A 27,638-nucleotide genomic window follows, 5' to 3' on the forward strand; every position below is an offset into this window, starting at 1 on the left:
CTTCTTTTTACTGACTGGTAACGGGATCACAACCCTTGGTGTCACGCCCATACTGGGGACCGGCAACGGGATCGCAACCCTCGGAGTTGCACCTGCACCGCGCTCAGCCAGTGAGCGGGAACCAGTCTCCACATGGGATCTGAACCCTCGACGGGAGCGCTGCCGCGCTCCCAAGCGGTGCACTCTCCAGTGCGCCACCGGGCCAGCCCGTCAAGCTATATTTTGATTTATTAATATTTATACGAGGGTAATTCAAAAAGTTTGTGGAAAGATTTGTATTATCTTTCAATTCTATTTTTTTCATGAACTTTTTGAAGTATCCTTGTGTAACATTTGTACTCACTACAGTAAATTACTAACCCATATGTATGTTTTCATTAAATTAAAACGCCAACAAGAAAAATCATGCACATTAAATAACATGAAGTGTTGCCACCATCAAAAAACCCTCAAAGAGTTACTGATTTTTAAAAAAAATATTGTTAGTCTCACAATCCTAGGGGGTTTGGGGGAAATGTCTAAATTACCAATTTGAAAGGCAGAGGATATAGAATAAACACTGTAGCCACCAGCATTTGTACAGACAGAAGAATGTCCAAAGCAGAAGCAGGGTGTGCAACCCTTAGGATTAGATGATTCTAGATTAAAAAATCCAGGTTTGCATCTGAAAAAGATTGACACGATCAGTTATATCTTTTTTGCTTGAAATCTAATAGCAGAGAAAACACAATACAGCTACAGAAGCATGAGCTACCTCTCACAATTGAAGCCTTCGACATTGTCTTTGCAGACACATCTTCCTGTTTCAACATTGCATTCGTCTATGCTGCCAGAAGGATTACAAGAGCATGGCCTATTTGATGGAAAATGGAATAAAACAATAAGAGAAGAGAAGGGAGAAAAGAAATCCCACTCAAAGTTAACCTTTTATTTTACATGTTAACAGATTTTTAAAAAAAGAAACACATATAGAACGAAATGAATCCTAATTCATTTTCATATTAGAACTTGGTTTCAGTCTATGATAACCATAATATTTAGATATTAAAAAGTTTGATTACCCTCTGTACAAAACAAACCCCTAGTGGCTCGTCATTACAGCCTATCTCAAATCTTCTTGACAATTATTATGGGAAAAATGTTCATGCTGCTGCCAATAAGCCACAAGATCTACTATTATAAATTGACTATATATAGATTCTGCCCCCTTCTTTGGTTTTGAAGACATTTTACCTGCACCCTGCCTCAGTAAGCGAATGGAACCCAGGCTGGCAACGGTCACACTTGTCACCCATCACTCCTGGCTTGCAGCTGCATCTGCCGTAACTATCACACTGTGTGCTGAGAGAACCTAAAAGTTAAGGAGCTCGTTGTGACCACAAACCTGGCCAGACAAGTAAGTAAAAGCAATGCCTGAGAAGCAATATGTAATTTCTAAATGGTCACAGACAAAATAAAAATCAAATTTTAAATGAGAACACTCTCAAAATCATACCCTATTAAGCCATGACATTTTAACTTTTTGGACACACCCTAAAATGAATCTACTCATCGATGTTGAAAAACACTTGCAAATCACTCCGTACCCAAGGCCAAGTGCTTCTCTGCTGGCAAGCACAAGCTGCTTAAGACCCATGTCTAGAATGTAAGTATATACAGGCATGAACGACAAAACTAAAGCTCAAAGTCTTGAAAAAGTAGAAGGGACTAAGATGCCATGCATCTCTGGACACACACCAACATGCTGAAAACCCTCAACATGTTCAGCCCTCTATGGAGATTAGACTAAACAAAATCATTAAGAAGGAAGAACTCACAAAGCAGTTAACCTTTTACAGTCAAAGTTCAAGTGGTCTCTATGATCCTGTTGCTAATTATTTACAGAACCATTACTCAGGCCACCCCATACTTTACACCAGAAAATCATCTGAAAGTTCAATTTGGTTAAAGAGAGTGGAAGTAGGAGATGGGGGAGTAGAGTCAGTTCCCAAATCATTTATGTGTTACAGTAATGTACACATCTCCATGCTTAGCTGTGCAAATACCTAGCAGACAAAGTTTTATTCTCTGGGGGTACAGGGAACTCTTCTTTTGTCTTTCAATCCATCAGGCTGAAGCGATCCTTTCTGTCACTTACCAACAGGACTACAGTGGCATGGAGAGCAGGCTTCGTGGTTTCCAAGGCGGAAGAAGTTCTCTCGGCACCTCTCACAGTTGGCGCCATCTGTGTTATCCCGGCAGTTGGTACAGTGGCCACCATGGCCAGTGGAACGGTATAGCTCAGGGTCAAAGTAGCATTCCTGCGATCGACCATTGCAGTCACAGGCTATTGGCCAAAACATACAAACTACATCAGATCCACGTATCTTTAAGAACAGCCCTTAAAAAAACTCAAAGAAGACCAAACCATAATTTCCCACATTTCTGCGACAGACAGGGGGTAGGCGAGTGAGAACGACCACCAGATACACGGTTCATTTAAAAAAAAAAAATGTATGTCAATAAAAGGTTTAAATAGCCAGATTATCAGTTTACTAAGAAATGTTCATTCTTATTTAAAAAATAGCACCATCAGAAAATACAAGGAATTCCTATACTCAGAAAAAAATCTCCTCCAGGTAGTTGTTCATATATAAGTAAAAGCCAGGTCAAATTACAATTTTCCTGAATCTTTATTGATTTCAGAACCAACTTCAAGAACAAGGTGCCAATTTATATATAGGCTTCAATTTACTTTAACTTTATAGGTCTCAGATGACTCAAATACATTAAGACACTAACTTTCAAAGTGCCAGACTACTTGCCTATCCACAGTACAGTAACCTGAGACACATGGGTTAAAATTAGTGCCTCTGCAGATGTAGGCAGAATTCAAGGGAAATCTAGATCCTCTACATACATCCATCTACAGGGGAGCCACAATTCAAACTGGGTTATCTATTAAATAACCATCGTTTCTGCAGAGCACAAACATATTTTAAGAACAAGTATCTATAGTCCAAAAATTCTTTACTATATTTATACTTAGGTGACTTTCTCAGAATTATTCATTCCTCCCAAAGTATAGATAGTATCTTCAGCACTGAATAAAAATAAAGTTTCATTTGGTTTCAGATAGAGCAGAACATCATTAGCAGTTTTTAAAAATTATTTGACTATACCTGTTTTCTTTTTTCCCCCTCCTTTCCTTACAATCAGTTCTTTAATAGTATTAACATTGAAAACTTTTTTTAGAAACTTGAATCACTGGCACCAAAAATTAGAGTTTTGTTGTTAGTTTTACAGCTCCCTTTGCCTTCTTCATTAGCAATTTCTCTTCCCTCAAGCTACCCTAGATTATGCCTCACCCCACATAAAAGTTCTGGTGATCTGAGACTATGAAGCAGAATAATTTCCGTGTCCACAATGTTCCAATCCACAGTGAAAGCAGGTGCTGTAGCTCCCTCACTAACAGCTGGTAAGAGAAGACACAGCTATAAATTTCTCTTTCCTATCCCCAGCATCCTGGCAATACTACAGCATCCAGAAATGCCACTCTTGGAAGCATCACAATGCAGAAGAGACCAAGGAGGAGAGCAAATCGACTTAGTTTTGCATCACAGTCCTTTAGCCACAGTATCCAGTTCATTTGTTAGTGGTAAGCTGGCGACATGTTTTTTCTTTTTGTTTGTTTTATTTTTATAATTTCATGAATAAACTCAAAATATGATATCACTAAGCAGAATTTTCTTCAAACACATGTCCATTTACTTAAATGGCACATCCTAGGAGTATTTCATTTTTTCTTTCACCAGTCTTTATCACTTCTAACAATGGACATTACATTCAGAAATGGAATTAAAGAAGCTCAAGCAAGTGCTGAGGAATGCTAGCGGAGGCTGTCAATTTATTTGCAAATCTGGGATTTGTTAAGGAAAAGAAAAAATGAATTAGAAAATAAGCTCTAGGCAGCTCAATGGAAATAGTTATGAGTCAAGATACTGGTCCCTTCTCAAGGTTTCTGCCAATAATTTTTGGAAGTTGATGGTGTCTTCTCTCTTATTCCCTTTATTCTCAAGAGCATATGATAAAGACTATTTCTAAGGACATAAGAAAATTATAGCTGCTTTAAAAGTTTGTTACTTTCAAGTCCTTGGCAAATTATGATTACATAGTTCTTTTCTCCTGAGATTTCTTTCTGCATCTGTTCAAAATAAACCAGGACATTATGAAGAGATAAACAACATATTACCTTTTTCATTTTACCCTTTTCTAGGGATACTAGGATCTACTCTTCCTCCCAAAGCCGCCCACCTCTCCATGAGGAGATTGGGAAAATTCTCCCCATTGCACGTTTTAGTGAAATGAGGAAAAGATAATTTTGAGAAACGATCTTCTGAATGGAAGTTTTAGTCTAGAACTCCTCATACCTAACACATTAGTCAATGACCTTGGGTGCTTGAGTAAATAAATACTGGTAGAAAGAATATTTTGAGGCAAGAAACAGAGCATGCCCAGAGTCCTAGGCAGGAGCAGAGGGCAGCATCCCCTGCAGGGAAACAGGCAAGGAACACACCAAACACCACTTCCTCACAGGTGGCCTACCCCTGCACCCAGAAACAGGCAAGAAACAGGGCACACCCTGGGTCCTTAGGCAGGAGCTGAGGGGAGCATCCCCTGCCAGTGAACAAGCAAGGAGCATGCTGAAAACACCATTTCCTCAGAGATGGCCCATAGCCATGGCTGCCACAAAAGCTGCTCAACTCCACAGCAGCAGCCGCAGCTGCCATGCAGGCAGCCCATGAGACACCTGACTGCAGTGACACAAGGAGAGTCACCTGTGGAGACCCAAAAAAGAAGAGGACTTCTCTCTCCTCAAAGCCCACTCCAGTACAATGGAAGAAGCAACTGCTCTGCCATGCCCCAGCTGTATGCCTGATTTGAGTAATTTCTGTCTTCTCTGCTTTTTCTTGGTCAGTCTAGACAAAGGTTTGCAAATTTTATTGATCTTTTTAAAGAATCAAAAAAAAAAAAAGACTATTAAGTAGTCTACAAAGCACCATTAATGTAAATATTTTAAACATTAACTTTACATAATTCTTTTCAAGTATAACAATCCTTATATATATTGTGTAACTTGTCAAATATGTAACGTTCATTCATTTTCTTTACCAGACTTTGTTATGGGAGATTGAAATCAAGCTCAAAACTCAAAAAAAAAAAAAAAAAAGAATATTTTAAAAGGCAACAAAGAAAAAACTAGAAAAGCCATATTTCAGAGTAGGCTACATTGGCCCTGTGTATGGATCTAAGCATATTTCCAAAATCATGAAGATGCTGCTTTCACTCTGGCCTGTGTGTCCATGAAAAAAACCCCACAAAACCAGCACAGTTTGTCTTTACAGCCAGTTGCCTTCATCTATGATTTTCCTCTGACGTGCATGCAGTTTACCATTCTACTTTCTCAAATTATGAAAGAAGCGCTGCCTTGCAGAATTTTCCTTTCAAGGAGGAATGAAAAGAGGTCACCCATTCCTTCTCCCACCTCTGGAGTCCTCAAGACAACTGGGGCACTCACGCAGGCACTCGCTGGCACTCTCGGCAGTTGCCCTCCTCCACGGACGATCGTTGAAGAAAGGAAGACACTTCTCACAGTCTACTCCATACGTGTTATGTTTGCAGTTACACACCAGCTTGTCAAATTCATTCTTCACACACTCACTTGCGTGTCCGTTACATTTACACCTGGGGAGAGAAGAATCACCCCAAAGAATGAAAGTGCTGCAAAGTCCCAGAAATGATGCCGAAAAACTAAGGAACCAGAGAACTAAAAACAACCTTAGAATGTTTTTGAGTTTTGCCATTCAAAAGTCTCAACTGAGGAACTGAGCAAGATTAAGTAATGGCTATTTCAATTTTCAAGGATGAAGATAAATTAAATAAGAAAAAGAATTGCTAGCTTTATTGCTATGTCTGGGGCATTAACCAGACATAGAAGAAAGTCCCTAACGATTTCTGAGGATACCTGTGGGGTCTATTCCTGAAGTCAAATTTGTGTGTCAGGAGGCAGCAGCGTATAGTGGTTGAAAAGACTGTGAGCTCTGAAGCCAGGCTGCCTGGCTTGACATCCTTCCCTGTCACTTACCAGTGTAACTTAACAACCTCTGTGCCTCCCTGGAAAAAAGGGATGACAATAATGTCTATTTCATAGAATTATTGGGAGGATCAAGGAGTTGCTTTATTTATGTGCTCAGGACTGCACAGGTACGTAAGTCAATAAATATCAGCAACTGTCTGCCATAATGATTTAAAAGTATTTCAATCTGAACATGGTATTAGATACCTCACCACCATATGAATGTCTGATCAGACTGATATTCCCACAGGTTGTTTGGGACAAAGACCCCTGAAGGATCTCCTAGGTGCAAGTGTGATCATAAAACTAAGGATTCATGGAAATTCCCATGAATACTACTAATGCGTGCTGTGGAGCAGTGACATTCTCTTCACTTGCTTCCTTAAAGATAGCAATCAGTTCCATAGCTTCAACGACCATTTGATAATACACTTAAACACTTGGGGATCATCTACAGCATACCAGGATGAGTTCCAAATTCAGGTCTCCAGTTCTCATCTTTCTCCCAAGCTCCTGTCCTAGCCTGCGGCACAAACTTAGGTGTCCCCCATGACCTCAAATTTTACACGTTTACGACTAAACTCATCATCTCCCCCAAATTAGCTCATCTTCTTCATTTATTTTGTTAAAATACCATTCTCCTGATCACTAAACCGTAAAATCATCTTTGACTAAAGTCCTGATAATTCTTCCTTCACAATAATATGCATCTATATATTCCTTTCCATACTAGTATTACCAGCCTAAGGTCAGGTAATGTGTTGTACGACACCTCATAACAGGAATATAAGTTCTCTCCACCGTACTCTACTTTGACCCTGCCTGAACATTGGTCTTCCTACTCCACTGTTTTGCTGTTGTTGTTTTTGGCAGCTGGCCAGTCCAGGGATCTGAACCCTTGACCTTGGTGTTATCAGCACCACACTCTCCCAAGTGAGCTAATTGGCCTGCCCCTAACTGTTTTGATATCACAGCCCTACTCAAAAAAAATTTGCCTGATTTCTCACTGGTCCCCAGTCCCAACAACTTTCACTGAGCATCCATCCTGTACCAGGAACATGCATACAAAAATAATTTTCTGCTCTTGAGATCTCATAGTCTAATACTTGGGATATAAATCCAAGATTCTTAGCCTGCTGTCTAAGGTCTCTGCCACCAAACCACCTTTCTGGTTTACAACTCTACAAATTCATGTAACAGATTTTCCTTAAGTCAAGTAGGTTTACACTCTACCATCTCTAACATGACACGCCCATCCACCTACACTCAAGCCAGACGTCCTCCCTCCTTATCCAAATCCTATCTATTCTTCAAGACCCAGTTCAGATCCCATCTGCTTCTCTAGCTTGACAGTTCTGTATCATTCTTGATATACGGCACCTTCCCTACCTTTTTATTTAAAACATGTGACTGCACTAGTATTTCAATTTTCACATATTCATGCACTGCCTGCCCCACTCATTTGTAGGATCCTAGAAGGTCAGGATGTTCTCAGTAGGTCAGTCTTACCCTTCTTCAGTAGCTTCACAGTGCCTGCCATAGAGCTTTGCACTTAAATGGTCAATAAGAATTCACTAAAGTGTGTTGATTTGACAAGGTTATGGAAAACCTAATTGCTTAGTTTATAATAATGAGAAGATCTGACAAGAAAAATATTTAAGGTTACTACCTGTCTTTCCAGATATGCATTATCACTTAGTAAGTACTGCTGATGCTGCTGTTGGTGAAGGAAAAGTCTAACAGCATTAATATAGCTATAAACAAATTGCTACATTCACTTCTATACCAAAGCTCCAATAGCTTTCAATGAGGCTTATTTCATAGATTAATTACCTGCCACCCACGGCAAAATCAGAGATTGCATAATAATAGGACTTGAGAACTTTGGGGTCGTTAAACACTTCATCTCCAAACGTGTTCAGGCGATTGAGAGTTACCCTGATGTCAGTGGCAGTTACCCATTCCTGTCAGGAAACAAAAACAAAAACAGAAACAGCAGAAGTAGAGGGACTGAAGATGAGAGACAAATGCAACAAAATTCTCTAAACAGTGAGTGCATCATTTAACTTATATCCTCTCCTAGCACTAAATCAATGACTCCTTTAATTTCCTAGTATTTTTCTACTTCTTGCCTCTTCCGTTCTTTGACTGAAGGTGTTACTTTATGACTCAGCGTCCCAGAAAGCAACCATACTACTACTGTTTCTTCACAAGGCTGTTGAGAGGCTTAAATTAAATACCCATTTAAATGCCTAGCATACATTCAGTACTCAATACCCCTGTCCCTTCTCTACATCCCATATCTACAACCCACATCGAGTCAAGTCCCAGAAAGCAACCATACTACTACTGTTTCTTCACAATGCTGTTGAGAGGCTTAAATTAAATACCCATTTAAATGCCTAGCATATATTCAGTACTCAATACCCCTGTCCCTTCTCTACATCCCATATCTACAACCCACATCGAGTCAGAGTGACCAGCCCAGAGCTCATGGAGCACAACTCTTGTATTAGACATGCTGGTCAGAGTCTCCCCCTGCCCATTTTGTACCATCTATCCCTCCCTCCACACCCAGTCCACTACTAACAGATCCGGGAGAGACACCCAAGTACAAAGTAATAAATCAGTACACTGGCCAGAACCTCAGATGTGTGGCCAGAACCTTCTCTGTGAGGCACTCCTTGGCTACCCTAACTAAAACTGCTACCCCTTCCTAACACCCTATTTCCCTTTCCTGTTTTATTTATATTGTCTGTTTCTATATACTCCCCCCCGACCCCCCAACTGTATGTACCATGAGGGCAAGAAATATGTGTCTGTTTTTTTCATGGTGGTTTCCCTAGTATTTAGCATACAGTAGGTGTGCAAATAATATTTGCTGAGAGTGAATGAATTTGAAGAAACCACAACTGATCAAGTTCCTAGATGTACAATAATGGCAGAAGACAGCAATGAAGGCTATTCACTTCCCCCTAGGTTCTATGAGAGCTAAGCCCTTATATATAAATGCCCTTCAATGAGCTTATTTTAGCCAGATGTTCACATCTGCAGTAGACTATTACAATAATGATCCCAATGAATCATGTCTGCCAGAGTCCACACCCTGGGCAGGCCCTTATCATGCTGACTCTGGGCTGAGGAAACACCAGCAAATGTGACGCACAAGGAGAGGTTTGACATGTACTTGTGCACAGGGACTCCCTCTCCTGGAAAATTTCCACCATCACGTGAAGAAGCCTGGTCTAGCTTCTTGAGGATGGGAGACCCCAGGGAAAGAGACCCAGCTCCCAACTGACCAGCCAGGTGAGTGAGCCCAGGCTAACATCAAATCATGAGACATAACAACTTGTGGTTTTACAGCCATTAAGTTTTGGGGTGGTGTGTTACATATAACTGCCCGAAGATAGCATTTCCCTTTAAGTCTTTCCTAGGGATCGCACATCAGAACCACCTCTGGAGACAGAACAAGCAAGAGCAGAGGTGCCGGCGTCTCTGTTTTCAGAAGGCTCCATGTGAGACTGGGAGGCACACCCCTGATTAAGAAGCACTGCCTTAAACCATGCCAAACACCTGCACAGAGAACAACAAGGAGGGTTCATAAAAGCTAATCTCCGCGAAGCCTCCAAATATAATTAGAAAGAAGAGATGATGATTTCACCGTATCCAAACTTGGAACTCCAATAACAACGCTCACTCGTGACCACAATGGTAGGAACCTTTTAGTTGTCTGTAATGTAAACAGCTAAACATACCTATGTGTTTAATGCTTATTATATCTTCTAAAGGCTTCCTCTTTATCACAGCTCTCCTTGAATAAAAGATTCTCAAAGGCTGAAGTCAAGCCACTTTTTTTCCTATAAAGGCCATCTTAAAAAGAACAGACTTGAAACTAGACTTTATAGGTCTTGAATCCCAGTTCTGCCACTTAAAACTGTGTGATTTGGGGCAAGTTACATCCTTTCTAAGCCTCTGATTCCTCATCTGTAAAATGGAGATAATGAAAGTATTTACCTTACAGAATTATTGTGAGGGTTACATGAGTTAATATATCTAAGGGTTTAGAACAGAGCTTGTCACATTATAGCACACTATAGTAAGTGCTATAATAAACACTAATCGCTATTATTATAAATCAATACATGCTTAGTAATACTTCTACACAGTGAAACCACGATGGTCTCCTCCCCCATCTGGGAGATTGCAGCCTATGGAAGGAGGAACAGGGAGTGAGAAAAGGGCACCTGCCTCTCTGCATTATCAGATCAGCTAAAAGTCAAATCAGCTCAAACTCCTTGGCAAGTGGATGTCAGAGCCAGAGCTTTCACATCCAGAGACACATAATTAATATTACTGCATAATGAAACCAAATGATTAAATCTATGCAGATGTCCATAGCATTTTTACCACATTTAGTCTCACTAGTTTCTATGGCATAAAGAGTGGCAAAAATCAGAATTCCTAAAGCTGGAAAAACTGCTCAAGATAGGCTAAAAAGGCATACAGTTAGCAAGAGTGCCAGAAAACCAATCACAACTTTGTCAACACTTTTTCCTACTGACAACACTGTTCCCTCTCCAGGACAGAAAAATACTATAATTGGCTGTAGAAAGAAACAAGGATGGCGAATGTTTGCTAGCTGATCAACTTCAAGTGTATTTGGAGATCACTCTGCCCTAGGCATTCAGTCTTCTGCTTTATCATCTGTCAAAATCAGCTATTCTTTCTGTCATTTATTTTGAACATGTCTTCTCTCCATTGCAAAAACCACTTTTCTAAAAGACCTCTGCAAACATACTCATTGCTCACCATAACCTCAGAGTTTACCAAGTACTTTTCACATGAACTCCCAGCAAGCTACAGAAATACAATGTAAAGGGGCAACTGGACCCACAGAGAAATATATTCTTATCTTTTCCCACTGTCCAAAAGCATACAACTGAATTAGAAAAAAGAGTCCTTCAACATACTAATAAATTCCGGAAAGAAAGAATGAGAAGATGTAAAAGTAGAGAGCCCAGAAGAACGGGGGGGTTTCCTATTTAAAAATCACAACAGCTTTTCATAAAATGTACACAGCATTTGCAAACCCATATCGAGTCTTTCTTGTCTCAGTCGATTAATATAAGCTGCCCCCATTCAGATGTTAACTTCAGCCACATGATAGCAGTGTCTCCAATTCTGTGTTAATGTGCCAAGAATAGCATGGGGCTTGCTAATATTTCTATAGTCACACAGCCAGAACATATGTGACGTTCACAGGAACCTAAGCAATACAGAATGATTCCATATTATGGTGCATAAGGAATATGCATATAGAATTCATGAGAAAAAAGAAATCTTTTATTTTTTCTATTGTTAACCACAAGGATAGGTTTCTATCATGATGCTTAAGCCCAATACCAAGGGTACCTAGATTAATATCCTGTTACTAACACCTGTCCTTTTAGGTGATGAGGAATTTTCATAATGATCGGCAACAGTGCCTTGACAGACCCAATCAAAATTTTTTGTGTGTAATAATAAAGGAAGGCGACATTATTAAATATCTTGCTTCAACTGTTCCCCCAGCTAATTTTAAAAAATACATTTTATTTTGTCATATGAAAGAAGAGGTAAGAGAGGATGCAAGAAAACTGGGTAGATTAGGTCAATTACCCTCTTCAAAAGATTAGAAGCAAAATGCTTCCACCTAAAGTACAGAAACTGAAGTTAAAATTGTCCAACTTTTAAAAAAACTTCTAAAGTTTACATCCTAGGATGCATTTGCAAGTGCATAAGAACAAATATCACCCAGGCAGTAGAAATAAAACTATTCTCCTTCACTTATTAATAGTGCGCAGGAGAGCAGAACAAAATCCAGCTGTCTGTCTTACTGGAATAGATTCTACTAGTACCCCGCAGCTTAGAAGTGGGGCCCGTGGTCCACTATGATAATCTTCCCACAACTAGTACATGGTAGAACTAACTGGCTCCCAAGCCAATCCGTGAGTGCCTACCTGAAGCACAGGGCTGTTGTCAAAGTTGTAGGCGCTGGGCCTTCCTTCCAGGGTTGAAAAGGCCACATTGCCCCCAGTAAGAGGAGAAATGTCACTGAATTCATCGGTGCACAAGGCCTGCTGCTCGTCCCCCCCTGTCCTGATGAAGCCACGGTTTGGCTTCAAGTAGGTGTTCTCGCAGGAGCCACTGTAGTACTGGTAAGGAATCCAGGGCCCATCTTCCCGCGTGCGCTTGTAAATGGCGAAGCTCTCCGGGCGGCTGGTGTGGAACTTGAGGCGCACATAGGTGATGTCAAAAGCTTTTCCTATGGGATAAACACATCAAAGTTCAAAAGTCATAGGTATGAAGATAAGAAATCCCCTCTACTTCCAGTTTGGTACGGAACTTGTCAAAAAGGATATAAATCACTCTGTGCACATTAGACTAAGAAGACTCCAGAACACACATGTTGCTTGTGTCCAATGGGCCATTACATAACTTGAAACAGTATACGTTTTCCCACAAAATGACAAATTACAGTTGGGTTAATAATTTGGCTCATAATGGCTTGTTCATGACATGCATTGTTGAAACTGTTTGTAACTGGTAGTATTATATATAGAACAGCCTAAAGACTCTACAAAAAAAATCTTAGAGTTGATATATAATTTCAGCAATATTGCAGGATACAAAATCAACATGCAAAAATCAGTAGCATGTTTATACTCCAACAATGAACTAGCAGAAAAAGAAATCAAGAAAGCTATCCCATTTACAACAGTCACCAAAAAAATAAAATACCTAGGAATAAAGTTAACCAAGGATGTGAAAAAATCTCTATGATGAGAGCTACAAATCACTGTTGAGAGAAAATAAAGAGGATACAAGAAGATGGAAAGATACCTCATGCTCTTGGATTGGAAGAATTAACATTGTGAAAATGTCCACACTACCCAAACTGATCAACAGATCCAACACAATGCCCATCAAAATACCAATGACATTCTTCTCAGAAATGGAAAAAACAATTCTAACATTCGTATGGAATAACAAAGGACCCCGAATAGCCAAAGCAATCCTGAGCAAAAAAAAATAAAGCCAGAGGCATAACACTGCCTGACGTTAAACTATACTACAAAGCTTTAGTAACCAAAACAGCATGTTACTGGCATAAAAACAGACCCAAAGACCAATGGAACAGAATAAAGAATCCAGAAATCAACCCACGCACTTACAGCCATCTGATCTTTGACAAAAGCACCAAGAACACACACTGGGGAAGTGACTGCCTCTTCAATAAACAGTGCTGGGAAAATTGGACATCCATATGTAGAAGAATGAAACTAGACCTGTATCTCTCACCATATAACAAAATCAACTCAAAATGGATTAAAGAATTAAATATACATCCTGAAACAATAAAACTCCTAAAAGAAAACATAAGGGAAACACTTCAGGAAGTAGCATTGGGCACAGACCTTACAAATAGGACCCCAAAAGCACAGGCAACCAAAGGAAAAATAAATGAATGGGATTATATCAAATTAAAAAGCTTCTGCACAGCAAAAGAAACAATTAACAGAGTGAAAAGACAAAATGGGAGAAAAAATTTGCAAAATATGCATCTGACAAAGGATTAATATCTGAAATAAACAGGGAATTCAAGCAGTTTAACAGCAAAAAAACCCCAAGTAACCTGATTAAAAAATGGGCAAAGGAGCTGAATAGGCATTTCTCAAAGGAAGATACACAAATGGCCAATAGACACATGAAAAAATGCTCACCATCACTCAGTTTTTGGGAAATGCAAATCAAGACCACTTTGAGATATCATCTCACTCTAGTTAGGCTGGCTAATATCCAAAAGACTGAGAATAATAAATACTGACGAGGATGTGTAGAAAAGGAAACCCTCCTACACTGTTGGTGGGACTGCAAAATGATGCAGACATTATGGAAAATGGTATGGAGGTTCCTCAAACAATTTCAGATAGATCTGCCATATGACTCAGCTATCCCACTGCTGGGCATACACCCAAAGGAATGGAAATCATTATGTCAAAGGGATAACTGTACTCCCATGTTTATTGCAGTGCTATTTACAATAGCCAAGAGTTGGAACCAGCCTAAATGCCTATCATTGGATGAGTGGATAAGGAAAATGTGGTATATCTACAGAATGGACTACTACTTTGCTGTAAAAAAGAATGAAATACTACCATTCACAGCAACATGGATGAACTTAGAGAAAATTATGTTAAGTGAAATAAGCCAGGCACAGAAAGAGAAATACCACATGTGCTCATTTATATGTGGGAGCTAATAAAGATAACCAAATAAATATACAAACAAATAAATGGAGGGAAAAAAAGACACAACAATCACAATAATTCCTTGAACTTGTTATAAGTGAACAAATATGATGTTGATGGGGGGAAGGGGAGAGAGGGAGGGGAGAAAGGGAAGAATTGGTAAAGGGCCACAAAAATCAACTATACTGCATGTTGATAAATTAAAAAATAAATGTAAAAAAGCTGGTAGTATATATTAGTATTATACATATACTGTTAAATAAAACACAAATATAACTGAAGAAAAAGCACATTTATTCTTAAAGCTGATGTTTCAGCAAAAGCTTAATTAAAAGATATAAAAATATATATTTGCTTTCTAAATGGGTCTTCTGGGCACTTGCAAGACTTTTAGAAACTCATTCTGGTTTTTTTGTTTTTTTTTTTTAAAGATGACCGGTAAGGGGATCTTAACCCTTGACTTGGTGTTGTCAGCACCACGCTCTCCGAACTGAGCTAACTGGCCATCCCTATATAGGATCCGAACCCATGGCCTAGGTGTTATCAGCACCGCACTCTACCGAGTGAGCCACGGGCCGGCCCTAGAAACTCATTCTTTATTAAGGATAACATAACTCTTGATGCAAGAAAAATACTATCAGCACTATTCTTCTATTTATCTACCAAGTTAAGAAACAGAAATTTGAGAAAGGAAGGACAGTGTTTGGGAGATGGAGCAGGGAGTAGAATAGAAAAGGAAAAAAAAAATCTCCTTCAGTAGCTGAACAAAGAGATGGGGGGGGAGACAGAAAAGGAGGAAGGAGGTTTAAAGAGGTTGTGTCTGAATATGTTCAAAGAGAATATACGAGAAGTGAGCTCTGAGCAGGGAAGGGCAGGAAAAGCGGGGAGTCGATGGCTATCCTCCCTCTGGAAGAAGAGTCACTGGGTCAGACTGTTCCCTACAACAGCCAGAGCATGGTTTTATGACTGGGACGGCTTGGTTGCCAGCCTGTGTGTCTTCAGATAGGTAAAAAAGATAATGTGCAACCGTTTTTAATCACCACTCATTCACACATTGGGTCTTCCTATCCCTAATATCACCTATGCTTTGCTACCTCCATTATAGTTAAGGCTGCAGTTTGGTCAATTGGTATCTGTTAGGGACCACTACATGCTCAGCCTTATGCTATATATGCTGGGGATAGGATGTGTTGGACGTAGTGGATCCCTGTACTTTTAAGGAGTTTATAGCTCTCCCACTCCCAAGTGAATTAACTCCACCTAGCCCTCTCCTATAAAGCCCACAGAAAGGGAACTCCTGCCCTCTTAGAAGCATTGAGGGCAGAGTTTTGCCACACTCTGTTCATCGTACCCTCTAGTCCCAAGAGACAAGGGGTGATTATTCGTGTGTGGCTTAGAATCCCCTTCACTGTCTCTCTACAGCTGCCACCTGAGCTGTCCTCTCCTCTCCTGCACTCCTCAATGCAAGACAGTGGCTCTGTCTCTGTGCAGTGGGAGCCTCTGCTTCCTGCTGCTGGACCTGGGTGGGTGAAGTCAGCTCAGGGGTGCAACAGCAGAAAACCCATGGAAGCCATGTGTCCAGGCCACGTTTTTCAACCCAGCTTTACCTACAGTAAAACTGATATGAATAGCCCTATCTGACTCTATTTCTCAACTGGTCCAGAGCTTTGATTAACTGTCCCCCACATACATGAAACTCACTCACATATATACAATCTTTAACACAAAGCCATGTGACATGATAGAAAGAACCTGGGCCTAGGTATTGTGAGACCTTAGTTCAGGTTCTGGCTCCTTCATTTACCACCTGCATGATTTCCGAGTTGGTGGAAGATCAAACTAAGATCTTGCACACACTTGATTAATTATAAAATTCTACAAATATAAAGCATTATTATAATAGGATTGATGAAGAAAATTGCAGAACTGGGACCCTGGATATGTTTGCACATAAAGACCTGACTGTTCCAGGGATTATTTGGTATAGTTGCTAAAGGATATTATACAAATACGGATCTTCTACCTAGGAGACAGTACATTTGCCTGGATATAGGTAATACAAAAATGTTTTATATCCCACCTACCAAAATAATGCAAGTTTAACCTGTATTTCTTTATTGTATCAAAAATGTCAAGATGTCACCTTTCAAAGAGAGTGGGATTATAGCACAGTATCTATGGCACTTCAGACATTCCCCACTTCAGACATTCCAAAGCGTCTTAATTTAGTTTTACTCAGGAGTTGGTGGCTTGGGATGTTCAAAGTCTTACTCACTAACCAATGGATTACACATTACCCTTGCTTTTCTATTCTCTACCTTTCTGACAGCTCACTGTTCTTTATGTCTTAATTTAGTTTTACTCAGGAGTTGGTGGCTTGGGATGTTCAAAGTCTTACTCACTAACCTATGGATTACACATTACCCTTGCTTTTCTATTCTCTACCTTTCTGACAGCTCACTGTTCTTTAGCAACCCAACCTGCAGCAGACTGGGCTAACAGAGAGAAGCTGAAATGGATCAGGGTATCCTGTGTTCAGACCAAAACCTGCACTACAATGCCACACTCTGAGTCAAACAGGCATATGTGGCCACTCTTGCTGCAACTGCAGACGCAGAGCCACAGGGGGCAAAATGTCCAAAAAGCAATTTTGCTAGCATTCAACTCTGCAGCAGCCTAGCTTGCAGGTGCTGGCCAGGCCTTGCTGGCTCTAAGTCTCATCTTCAGAGCTGCCTTTTTCATTCTAACCTATAACCACAGTTGGAAGAGGAAAAGGAGCCCTGTGTCTGTCCAGAGGCTCACACACGTCCTCACAAGACAGCCACGTGCACTGCCCCCAGAGCTGCAGTCACCAAGGAGTGGTTACAAACCATTGAGCTCCACGTGATGATTCTATGACAGGGGTAGTGCATTGCGTCTGGGGAGCAGGGAGGAAGGTCACTTAACCCAGATTTGTGAGGTCAAGAAATGTTTCCGAGAGGGAGTGGCATCTAAATGCAAGACCTGAGGAATGCTTAGAATTAGCTAAGCAAACAGGGACCAATTGTCAGAGCAGATAAAAAAGCATGTGTGAAAGTCCAGAGAACACAGAGTAGTGATCACTGGCAAAATGAGAGATGTGTAGCATAGCTAGCTGGAACCACAGAGGGTGACTGGAGATGAGGGAAATAAAAAGTACAGCATGCCAGGCCTGACGGCATGTTAGGGAACAACTTGAACTTAAGGGCAATGGCCAGCTATGGAAGGATTTACACCAAGAAACACATGATCAGATTTGATTTTTAGAAAGATCACTATGGCCATAGTGTGGAGATTAGGTTGGAAGGGACGGGGCTAAAGATGGGGAGGTTAAGAAGATGTGGCAGTAATGTAGAAGAAATGACAGAGGCTGAACTGAGAACAGGGACAGTGGAATGGAAAGAAATAGAAGGATGTGAGTGAGGTATAGGAAGCTGGCATTAATAGTAACTTGGTAGCTGATGGAGGGTGAGGGGCTTTGAGAGTCACTTTTGAAGGCGTCCTCTACTTGTACACTGTGGGTCCTCTGTTTCCTTGTCAGAGCTTCTTATCCTCATTCCATGAGGTGGAAGGATTAATAGTACAGATTTAAAAGTAACCAAATGGAGAGTAGTGCCATTCCCTGATATAGAGAACAGAGGAGGCTCAGCAGGATTGGAGGCAGGGGCAGGGGGCAGGAGTTCAATTTCGGATACGCTAGTTCTGAGGTGCTTGCAGGTCACCTTCACAGGAGGAAATGTCTACTGGGGAGCTGAATGCGAGGGGTCTGAAGGAACAAGAGAGACATCGGAGTTAGATATACCAATCTGAGATTCATTAGCATGTTTTAGATATTGAAGATTTGGGTATTGTTGAGATCCCTGAGGCAAGTGTGTTATGTGAGAAGAGATTTAACTTGTGCGACCAGCCCCGAGGAGCACCAACACATACAGCTCAGGCAGAAGATGAGATGACAAAGGAGACTGTGAGGGAGCAGCCAGAGGGAGGACAAGTAAAACAGTGCAAATGTCACGGAAGCAGGAAAAGAGGCTGATAGGGAGGGACTCGCTGACGGTGGAAAAGTCTGCTGAGAGTCAAGTAAGGTAATGACTAAGAAGTGTCCATCGGCTTCAAGACACAAGGAGGTCGCCACTGTCCTGAAAACAGTTCCAAGGGCAAGTATCATAGCGTTGGAATCAAGGTTGAATGGCAGACAGACACAGTGACTGCAGTCACCCTGCCATGACATCTGGCCAAAGGGGAGGAGAACGAGGAGAAGATGATAGTTGGTGAGGACATAGGGTCAAGGAAAGATTTTTCTGTACAAACTGTTTCTTAGATAGAAGAGATGAGGGTGTATTAAATGCTGCTGTGCTCAAGTCAATAGAGAGGGAAAGGATGAAAACACAGGCTGGGAAACAAGAATGAGATTCAGTGCTGGCTGGAGGGCTGCTCTACACTGGAGGAAGTCTGCCTCCTCGCTTTCTGTCTGGGTGCACATGCAAGTAACTTCATAGGTCTTAAAAGACAGAAATTAAAACAGCAGTAATGATGACTTTTTTTTCTTCTGTGTAATGAAAATCAAGGGTACCTGCTAAAGGTTGGGGGCAAAGCCAGTGAGGAATGTTGGGTGGGGAACATATGAAGCAAGTGTAGAAACTTGAAGGCCAGCAAAAAAAGTTGACTACAGAAAAGAAAGGGCGAAGCCAAGGTGGCAGAGAAGAGGTAGGAGGTCATGACTTTGTACGGATATCTCTGTGGCGGTGTGATTTTGTACAGCAGCATTTAGCTCCCCCTTTACGAGTGTAATATAAAGACAAGACAAGGGAATTAAAGTTACTTCAAGAAATTTGGAATGTAGTCTGGATAAATAAGGAAGCAAATACAGATAATAGAAGGGAGGGGCCAAGGTATGAGTTATCTGTGTTATCCAGAATTACCTATTAACCATGGATAACCAAGAACTAGAAAACTAAGGAGCTTGTTTTTATTCCTTTTTATTTTAAAAAGCTACAACTGAGAGCTACCATCTTCTCTCTCTCACACTGCACTTCCCTGCTCTTTATCTGTCCGTCCCACTCATTTCATGGCTGATGAAGAAAAGAGGATCCAGTAAGTGGGTAGGTGAATAAAAAACAGGACCAGGTCTGCTGATTTCCAGTGCAATGACACTACTATATTATCAACACACTGTAACAGCAAGCAAAAGTGGAAAGCATGCCTTTAAGGTAAACTAGCCAAGCCAAATGACTAAGGAAATCAGTGAGTACAGTTCAGCATGTATTCCAACAACTACACAACTAGAACATCCTCCACTCCTCACCTCACACTCATACACATGAAGACTAACCATGGATATACACACCTTTAAGAAAATGTTTAGCTTCTGAATGTTCTACTGCCCCTCTGCCCCCCGCCACATTGCTTCCATAAACAACAAAAAAAACCTCAAGTGCAGATGTTCAGAATGAAACACACAAAATTAACTCATACTTCCTGCTCTGATCCTACAGTTCATGCTGGTTGCGGGAATGAGAGAAGGGGAGGGGTCTGCCTGAACAATGAGAATCCAGCCTTTGCTCACGCAAGGCCAAGCCAAGGAATTCTGTTTAACCTCCTACGTGGTAAAGTATTTCTCATCTCTGAGTAGGGGAGAAACCCTTCCTGTCTTAGAATTGCATTCAAGTGTGACTGCTGAAGAACATAAATGCTTCTGTTATGCTGCAGCTCACAAGAATTCCATGAGGATCTTGTGAAACAACCTTCTGAATGGTTTAGTAATGAATGACAATGACTATACAGAATTTTACAAAATTTCAAAAATCTCCATCGGTGGCTTGATTTAGAAGAAAAAAACTAGTTCATTCTGAAGTATCAAATTAGGAATCACTGTTTCACTATCGTTCTAACTCTTTAGAAAGCAGAAAATGAATGTCCTCCTTGCAGCCAGACTTGATCTTAGGAATATAAAACTTTAATAAAGTTGTAGCACAAACTCAGTTAGAACTGGTGTATGTTTAGGCTACTACATGGGATTCTCCAAACAGCCAACACAAACAGTAGTCACAGAAAGCAACTATTTGAAAACGTTTTCAATTTTGTTAGCATAACTGCTGGCTGAAACAAGCGTTCCCAGGACAACGTGTCCAGCTGCATACCAGCTGTTATTGTTCCACCTCAGCAGACCAACTGCATAAATAGAGCCTTACTAATTAAGACAACTTAGGGGCCAAGTTAATGCTGAATGTGGATCCTTGAGCAGGCACAGACGGGTGATCAGAAAGCACGAAGAGGAACAGTTGAGCACATACAGAATGTGTTGAGGTGATGGGATACGGTGGAGTCATTACAACTGCTGAAAACCTCAGACCTAATTGCCTGTTGAAGGGTTAGTTTCTATTGCCTAAAACTCTTCTTCAAAATAGATTGTTTTTAAAAACTTATTATCCTGTTCCTTTCCCTTAAATTTCAGTGCTCCTTTTGAATGGCTCTTCCCTTGCCAATCAGCCAAATGCCAACAGTACAAGAAGACAATCCCATAGAAAGTACATTTAAATCAGTACAACTTACACATGAGGACAAGCAATTTTTACAGCATCGCGTGAAATAGTAATTTTTAACTAAATTTATTACAACAAATGCAATGGAACTTACAATTTGAGAAAGCGTCCCTTTCAAATGAATGAACAAAAGTCTTTCACAGTCTTGTTTTCCAAGTACATGTAATAAGCACTTCCTCTCACACTTGTACCACTGTTAATGACAGAAAGACATGCTAAGATGAGCACAGCTGGGATATGGGGAGTTTCAATTCTATGCTGTCATATGAAATATAACAAAGCAGGTAGATAGGAGAAAAGAAGTAAGTAAAGATAACCACTTTAGGATTTTTTGAAAAGCAAGTAAAATTTTATACCAAAGGCTACTTACAAAAACAGTGGTATGACTATGAGCTAAGAGGAAAACAAAAGTTTTGAAATAGATGGTATGATTTTGGGGGAAATAAATCCAAAATCTGTTATGGAAATCAGATTTTTCCATAAAGTAGCAAATGTAAAGTTTAAGCCAAAGAAGACAGTTCTACTCTCTCTCTGTCATCCCCCAAACAGCACTTGATGCTACTGCTGATTAAGACCACAGCACTAACCTAGTGTAGCAATCTTCAAAGAATAAAATCTTTCTTCTTGCATTGCCCAATTGCAACATCCAAAAATGCCATATACTCTTCAGCAAACTGAAGGGCCAAAAATGATTTGACCTAACATGGTAATTAAATGAGATCATAAGACAGCTATTATGTGAACAGAGAATTTTTTTTTAACTGAACACCAGAATGTCAAACATGCTTGGAGGGTAATTTCAAATAGGTACAAATCACTGTTAGAGGCTACGGACATTTTCCATGATCAAAACATAAAATAAATTTATCATAATCGGGGTATCTTTGCCATTTTATTTGATATCTTCACCAAAAGAGAAAAGACTCCCAAGTGAAATTCCAAGCCAAGAACTGGGGAATATTGCCTTTTTAACCCAAACCTCATGCTTACAAGACTCAATACCAGCCCTAATTCAGGCTAGTAGGTCACAAACATGCCTAAAATCCTTGAGCTAAGCTGTAGGAGTGAAGCCAGCATTTACTCCCACTCATCCAAGCAGAGGAAAAAATTCACTCACTCTGCTGCACAAAGTTCTAACTGTACAAGGAATTGACTGACATGTAAAGTTTAATGGTGTCACATAAAGAAAGCAAACAAGTTAATTATAACAGCAAAGAAATAAAATAAATGAAAAGGCAATGAAATATAAGCTATGTAAGTAAAATCCACTATTTTAAAAATGTATAATTGTTAAGATATGAAAAAGAAAGACACCATGACTTTATGGGAAGCTATTTCTTGTTCTGTGACATTAATATGCTATTGAGAATTGGCTATAGTTTGACTTTCTTCTATAACAGGAGGGCAAAGCATGGTAAAAGAATACTGCAAAAACAATAATGTGATTGGAAAAAAAGAGATTCAAATATCTAGTCATAATGATAGATAATAGACTAAGGCCAACTCAATAATTTCCAATCACACACAATCACAGAAAGTTGACGAATCGTGTACTTTTATTCATTCAACAACTATTTGCTAAATGAATTTAAGCAAAAGTCCACTGTGACAAGCTATTTAGAATACTCCAATCCTTCATTTTGCTAGAGTGCCTTTTACTCTATGGTTTAATTCCTAATAAACTTGGCCCCCAAATCCCCTAGATCATGTACATTTGCATCTATCTGCAAAAAGAAGAAATAACTACAAATATAATAAGGTATCTTAAATACTGAAATGTATTTCTCAGTTTCCACAAATGCTTATTGATTTCTTACCAGAGGCACCCATTAGGTCAAGGTTAACAGCCACGACTGGTATTGATAATTGTTGAAGTCTAAATTCTTCCATTCGTTCAACAAATATTTACTGAGCACCTATTATAGCCAGTGACTGTCCCAGGCACTGGGGAGAATCAGACAGACAAGGTCACACCTTACACTGGGCTTACAGTCCAGTAGGGAGCAAAGTAGTGTAAAGATAGATTAAAAACAAAAACAAAAATAAAAATTTTATGTGTCAGATGATGGTGAAGAACAAAGTGGGGATAGAATGTATGAGGGGAAGAGCACTATTTAATATAGTGCTATCAGAGATGGCCTTGCTAACACGGATATGGTGACATTTGAGCACAGACTAGAAGAAGTGAAACAGTGCAACGTCTGGGGGAAGAGCATTCTAGGAATGACAAATGCAAATAGCCTGAGGGAGTTGCACACTGGCAAGTTTGAAGGAGTGGTGAGGACGTCAGTGTTGTGAAAGCAAGAGTGAGTCAGGTAGAATCAGAGAAGCTGAGGGGAGGGAGGGAGAAGCTGCCCGTCACATAGGGCCTTGTAGGCCACTGTAAGACTCAGTTTTTACTCTGAATCAGATACAAATCCACTGGAGAATTTGTACAAGGAAGTACTGTGCTCTGACTAGTATTTTAAAAGCATAACTATGGCTGCTGTATTAACAAAAAACCATAGAGGGGACTATAGAGAAACAAAACTAGTTAAGGGGTTTTTGTAATAATCCAGGCAAGAGATAATGGTAGCTTGGTCCAGGATAGAAGTAGTGAGCAGTGATCAGACTCCAGACATATTTTGAGGGTGGAATGCACCAGTTTCACTGACGAATTGGAATGCACCAGTTTCACTGACGAATTGGATGTGGGGTAAAAACTCTGGCATACGCAACTGGAAAGACGAAGCTGCCATTTACTGAGACAGGTGTGGGGATGGAGAGCAAGGAAACTGGGTTGTTTCGGATGTGATCAGGTTGCGATGCCTAGGAAACATCTGAGTGGAAATGTCAAGTCAGCAGTTAAGACATACAAGTCTAGAGTTCAAGGAGAGGTCCAAGGAGGAGAGAGAAATCTGGAAGTCATCAGCACACAGTCAGTGTTCAAAGCCATGGGATTAGAGGATACAGATGAGAGGCAGATGGACCAGGTCTTGGGACATACCAACTTTTAGAGCCAGGGGAGCCAGGGAGGACCTAGCAAAGGAGAACTAAAATAAATAGCTACTGAAGTATAAAGAGTACAGACAGAGGAGAATTCCAGAATTTCCAAGAAGAGAATAATCAATTGAATCGAATACTCTCACTGAAAGTTTAAGAAAGATGAAAACCGAGCATTTGCTACTGGATTTAATAACCAGGAGGTCACTGCTAACCTTGATACATGGTTTGGTAGAACGACAGAGAGAATGGTGGGTTGAGGGGGATTGGAGACAGCTGATAAAGACATTTTCCAAGTAATTCTGCCATGAAGAATGAGGTGGTAGTTGGAGGGTAAAAGAGGGGGTTCAAGAAGAAACCGCTTTCGAAGGTGGGCAGATGGCATGTTTTATGTTGATGGGAATGATTCAGTGTAACAGCTGGGTTTACCTTGACCAGTGAGGACTTTTTCTGGTGGTACTGATGGATTACAGTGGGTCTGGGAGGTACACTTTAGCTCACAGTGAAGCTCTTTGGGACAGCCTTCCCAAAGATTCCCCTCAAGAGAGAAGGAGTAATGGACATTTCCAGGATCACTGTAAGCAGCCAGACTAAAAGAGCTTTCTGGTATCCAAACAGTTCAAAATGCACAGGGGCTCTGGAAAGCCCCTTCCCATTAGAGCCAACCCAGGTCTAAGCTTTCCTGCTACAGCAGTGCCCATAATCTGGCCTACGATAACGTACCAAACTAGCCATTAGAATCACCTAGAAGCCTTTCAAAAATGCAAACTGTTAAGCCTTGTCTCGACAAGTTCTACGTGAGGTCCCCAAATCTGTAATTTTTAAAGCACTGTAGGCAATTTTTATGTACAATTACATTTGAGAAATATTCTCTATTAAATACTATTCTCCATCCTGGTTCTCAACCTTTAAAGGTTTAGGAAGAAAAAGGCTTCTGACCCTGGTGCTGCTCTGTAGAATGAACCTGGGCTCTCCTGAGCAGACACTCTGACTTTCACAAATCATGCATCTCAAAGTAAAATTTACTGCTAATGTCAAGCATAGGTATAAGCAGCGAACCAGAATAACAACAGTCTATCTTCTTTAAGACACATACAGATGTTAAACTCCACAGGGGCTACTCACTCTATATCCAACCAGGCTTCGTTGGGATGACTGGACCAGCTAAACCTAAACTCCCCAAAACTTTTCTCCATGCCAGTTTCCTCTATCATTCAACTTGTATCCTCAAGACCCTACTTCTCAGGCACATAGAAACATTTTTAGAAAACCCACCTACTGCTGGGGATTTCACAATAGTATCCTTTACATGCAGATATTGGTTGAGATTCCCTGTAAACCAAACTTCCCACCCACTCTGGCTCCTGTCTCCCTCCCCTCCCCACCAATAATTATTAATATTTAAAAAAATGATGCAGGACCACAAGCAATTCTCAATGGTAAGGGACAAATCTGGAAGCAAAGAGTTAACTTCTGCTTCAGTACATTCAAAAAGATAAGAAAACACTTTTTCTTCTTTGTCTCAAAGCCTAGACTTGTTTAATCCCAGTCTGTGTCGGGTACTGTTGGCATTTTCAGGGAGGGTTTTACATTCTGTTGGTTAAAGACCAGTGTAGAAATATTTACTTTTCAGAGAAGAAAGTTCAGGTATTTTAAAAATATATATAAAAGGAGGGCTTAAGAGTACAGTACCTGCTGTCCATATAGATAGGAGAGGGGGGAAGGGGGAGGGACAAAGAGGAAGATTAAGGGGAGAGAACGAGACTGAAGAATTATAAGAATACTCTACAAGTCCAGACTATATTCTGGATTTTAAATTATCTCACAACATTCACACCTAATCTATAGGGTGTGCTTTCACTTCTTTGCATTTTAGAAACACTCTGAATCACTGATTGCACCTCCTTCCAGACTCAAGCCTTAGGATGCACCTTCAGTAACCTAGACACTAAAACAGAGCTTGGGAAACCATAGCCCACAGACTGAATCTAGCCCACCACCTATTTTTTGTAAATAAAGTTTTACTGAAGCACACCTATTTGTTTGTACATTGTCCATGGCTGCTTTCTGGACATAAGGGTAGGGCCGAACAATTGTGGGAGACATTGCATGACCTAGAATATTTACTATGTGGCCCTTTCAGAAAAAGTCTGCCAACCCCTGATCTAAGAAATGCAAGTGAGGGCCGGCCCGGTGGCGCACTGGAGAGTGCGCTGCTTGGGAGTGCGGCGGCACTCCCACCGAGGGTTCGGATCCCATGTGGAGACCGGTTCCCGCTCACTGGCTGAGCGCAAAAGACAAAAAGGAAAAAAAAAAAAAGAAATGCAAGTGAAAATTTCTACCAAAACCTCTTTTACCTCTCTTCTGCTGGGCATAAAATTTGGTCCAAGGCAATCTGAATTTGTTCTCTATTGTCACAAAGGCAGCAGAGGAAGGAAGTTTATTCAGAAATTTTACAAGATTACTAACAGTTCAAAAGCATTTTATACCTAGAATTGTTTTAAAAAAAAAAAAAACAGTAACTTTTTTTTCCTGACAAACAGGCAAAAAGATGAGCAGAGAAAAGGGGAGGGGATGGAGATTTGATTCATTTCAAAAGTCAAATCTGTTGTAATATTCTTTAGCTCTTATGCAGCTCCAGAAAATGAACCAGTCAAGCAGAATCACAAGGAAAACACCACTGTTGGAAAGAGAGGCACCACTGACCAGACCCACCAGACCCACTCCAAGTGGAGCCTTAGTAAGCAGTCATAGCAGTGAAAGGAGGGAAACTGATTAATCAAGTCAAACAGCAATCGTAGCTGGGGTAGCAGGAAAAATGACATGTTGAAAACTACAAATAAAGTGGAAAATGCAAGTAGGTCTTATTTAGATCTCTACAAGAACCTCCCTCCCTTGTCCTCTGGGTAGGAATTCAGTCCTTCACACAAGGCCTCCTTGTCCTTCTGGTCTCCTGAGCGGATGGACAATTTACATCATGAGGATACCCTGCCAGCTGGCGCTCCCTCCACAAGGACTGATTGTGAGCAGATGCCTTCATAAGATAAGTATAAACGAATACACCCCCGTCTTCAATTTTCATTCATCCACCCTCTGTGCAGAGGAATGGAAATGCATGCTCTGTTCACTCCCCTGCAGAAACCAAAGTGTGTGCTCTTCACAACCCTTCACCTCTCACAGGCTGTGCTTAGAGTTGCTACTGTTGTGTTCCTGATTAAATCATGTCCCCTACCAAATATCTAAGATGTATGAAATCTCCCTAAACTATATGTGAATAATCTCGCACTCCTAGATGCAAGCATCCGCTTATTTTTCCTAATGACTGAGGTTAAAAACTGAATACTTCCTAATACAGCCTCAATGTAGAACATTTGATAATCTGCCACAGCAAAAAAGTCAAAACTTTCAACCAGATGTGAATCAAAATTATTGGTGTATTTAGTGTTATAAATTAAATAGTCATCTTAAAATAAGATCTTTCCTAGTTAAATCACCTTCCTTTTAATGCACATTGTCATTTCAGAAACTTCTTTGCTTTAAATTTCTCTTCAATTGGAAAAATAGCAGTTTGGCAGGTAAATATTAAATGTTCCTTTCCAGGGCCGGCCCGGTGGCGCACTGGAGAGTGCGCTGCTTGGGAGCATGGCGGCGCTCCCGCCCGGGGGTTGGGTCCCCTCTAGAGACTCGCTTCCC

The 27,638-nt window shown here is 40.5% G+C and overlaps 1 protein-coding gene across 1 annotated transcript in view; it reads right to left on the reverse strand.

The window, feature by feature from the left end:
• The window catches only part of LAMC1 (laminin, gamma 1 (formerly LAMB2)), a gene marked incomplete at its 5' end in the record, with an annotated part of 123,366 nt that overhangs the window by 32,656 nt on the left and 63,072 nt on the right, over nt 1-27,638 (reverse strand). Inside the window, 7 exons of the mRNA XM_008567949.1 lie at nt 528-664; nt 755-853; nt 1,234-1,351; nt 2,138-2,326; nt 5,558-5,724; nt 7,949-8,079; nt 12,115-12,419. Coding sequence (XP_008566171.1) covers nt 528-664; nt 755-853; nt 1,234-1,351; nt 2,138-2,326; nt 5,558-5,724; nt 7,949-8,079; nt 12,115-12,419 — 1,146 coding nt within the window. The remainder of the gene's footprint in view (nt 1-527; nt 665-754; nt 854-1,233; nt 1,352-2,137; nt 2,327-5,557; nt 5,725-7,948; nt 8,080-12,114; nt 12,420-27,638) is intronic.

Source organism: Galeopterus variegatus, unplaced genomic scaffold, assembly GCF_000696425.1.
Source record: "Galeopterus variegatus unplaced genomic scaffold, G_variegatus-3.0.2 Scaffold358, whole genome shotgun sequence".
NCBI lineage: Eukaryota > Metazoa > Chordata > Mammalia > Dermoptera > Cynocephalidae > Galeopterus > Galeopterus variegatus.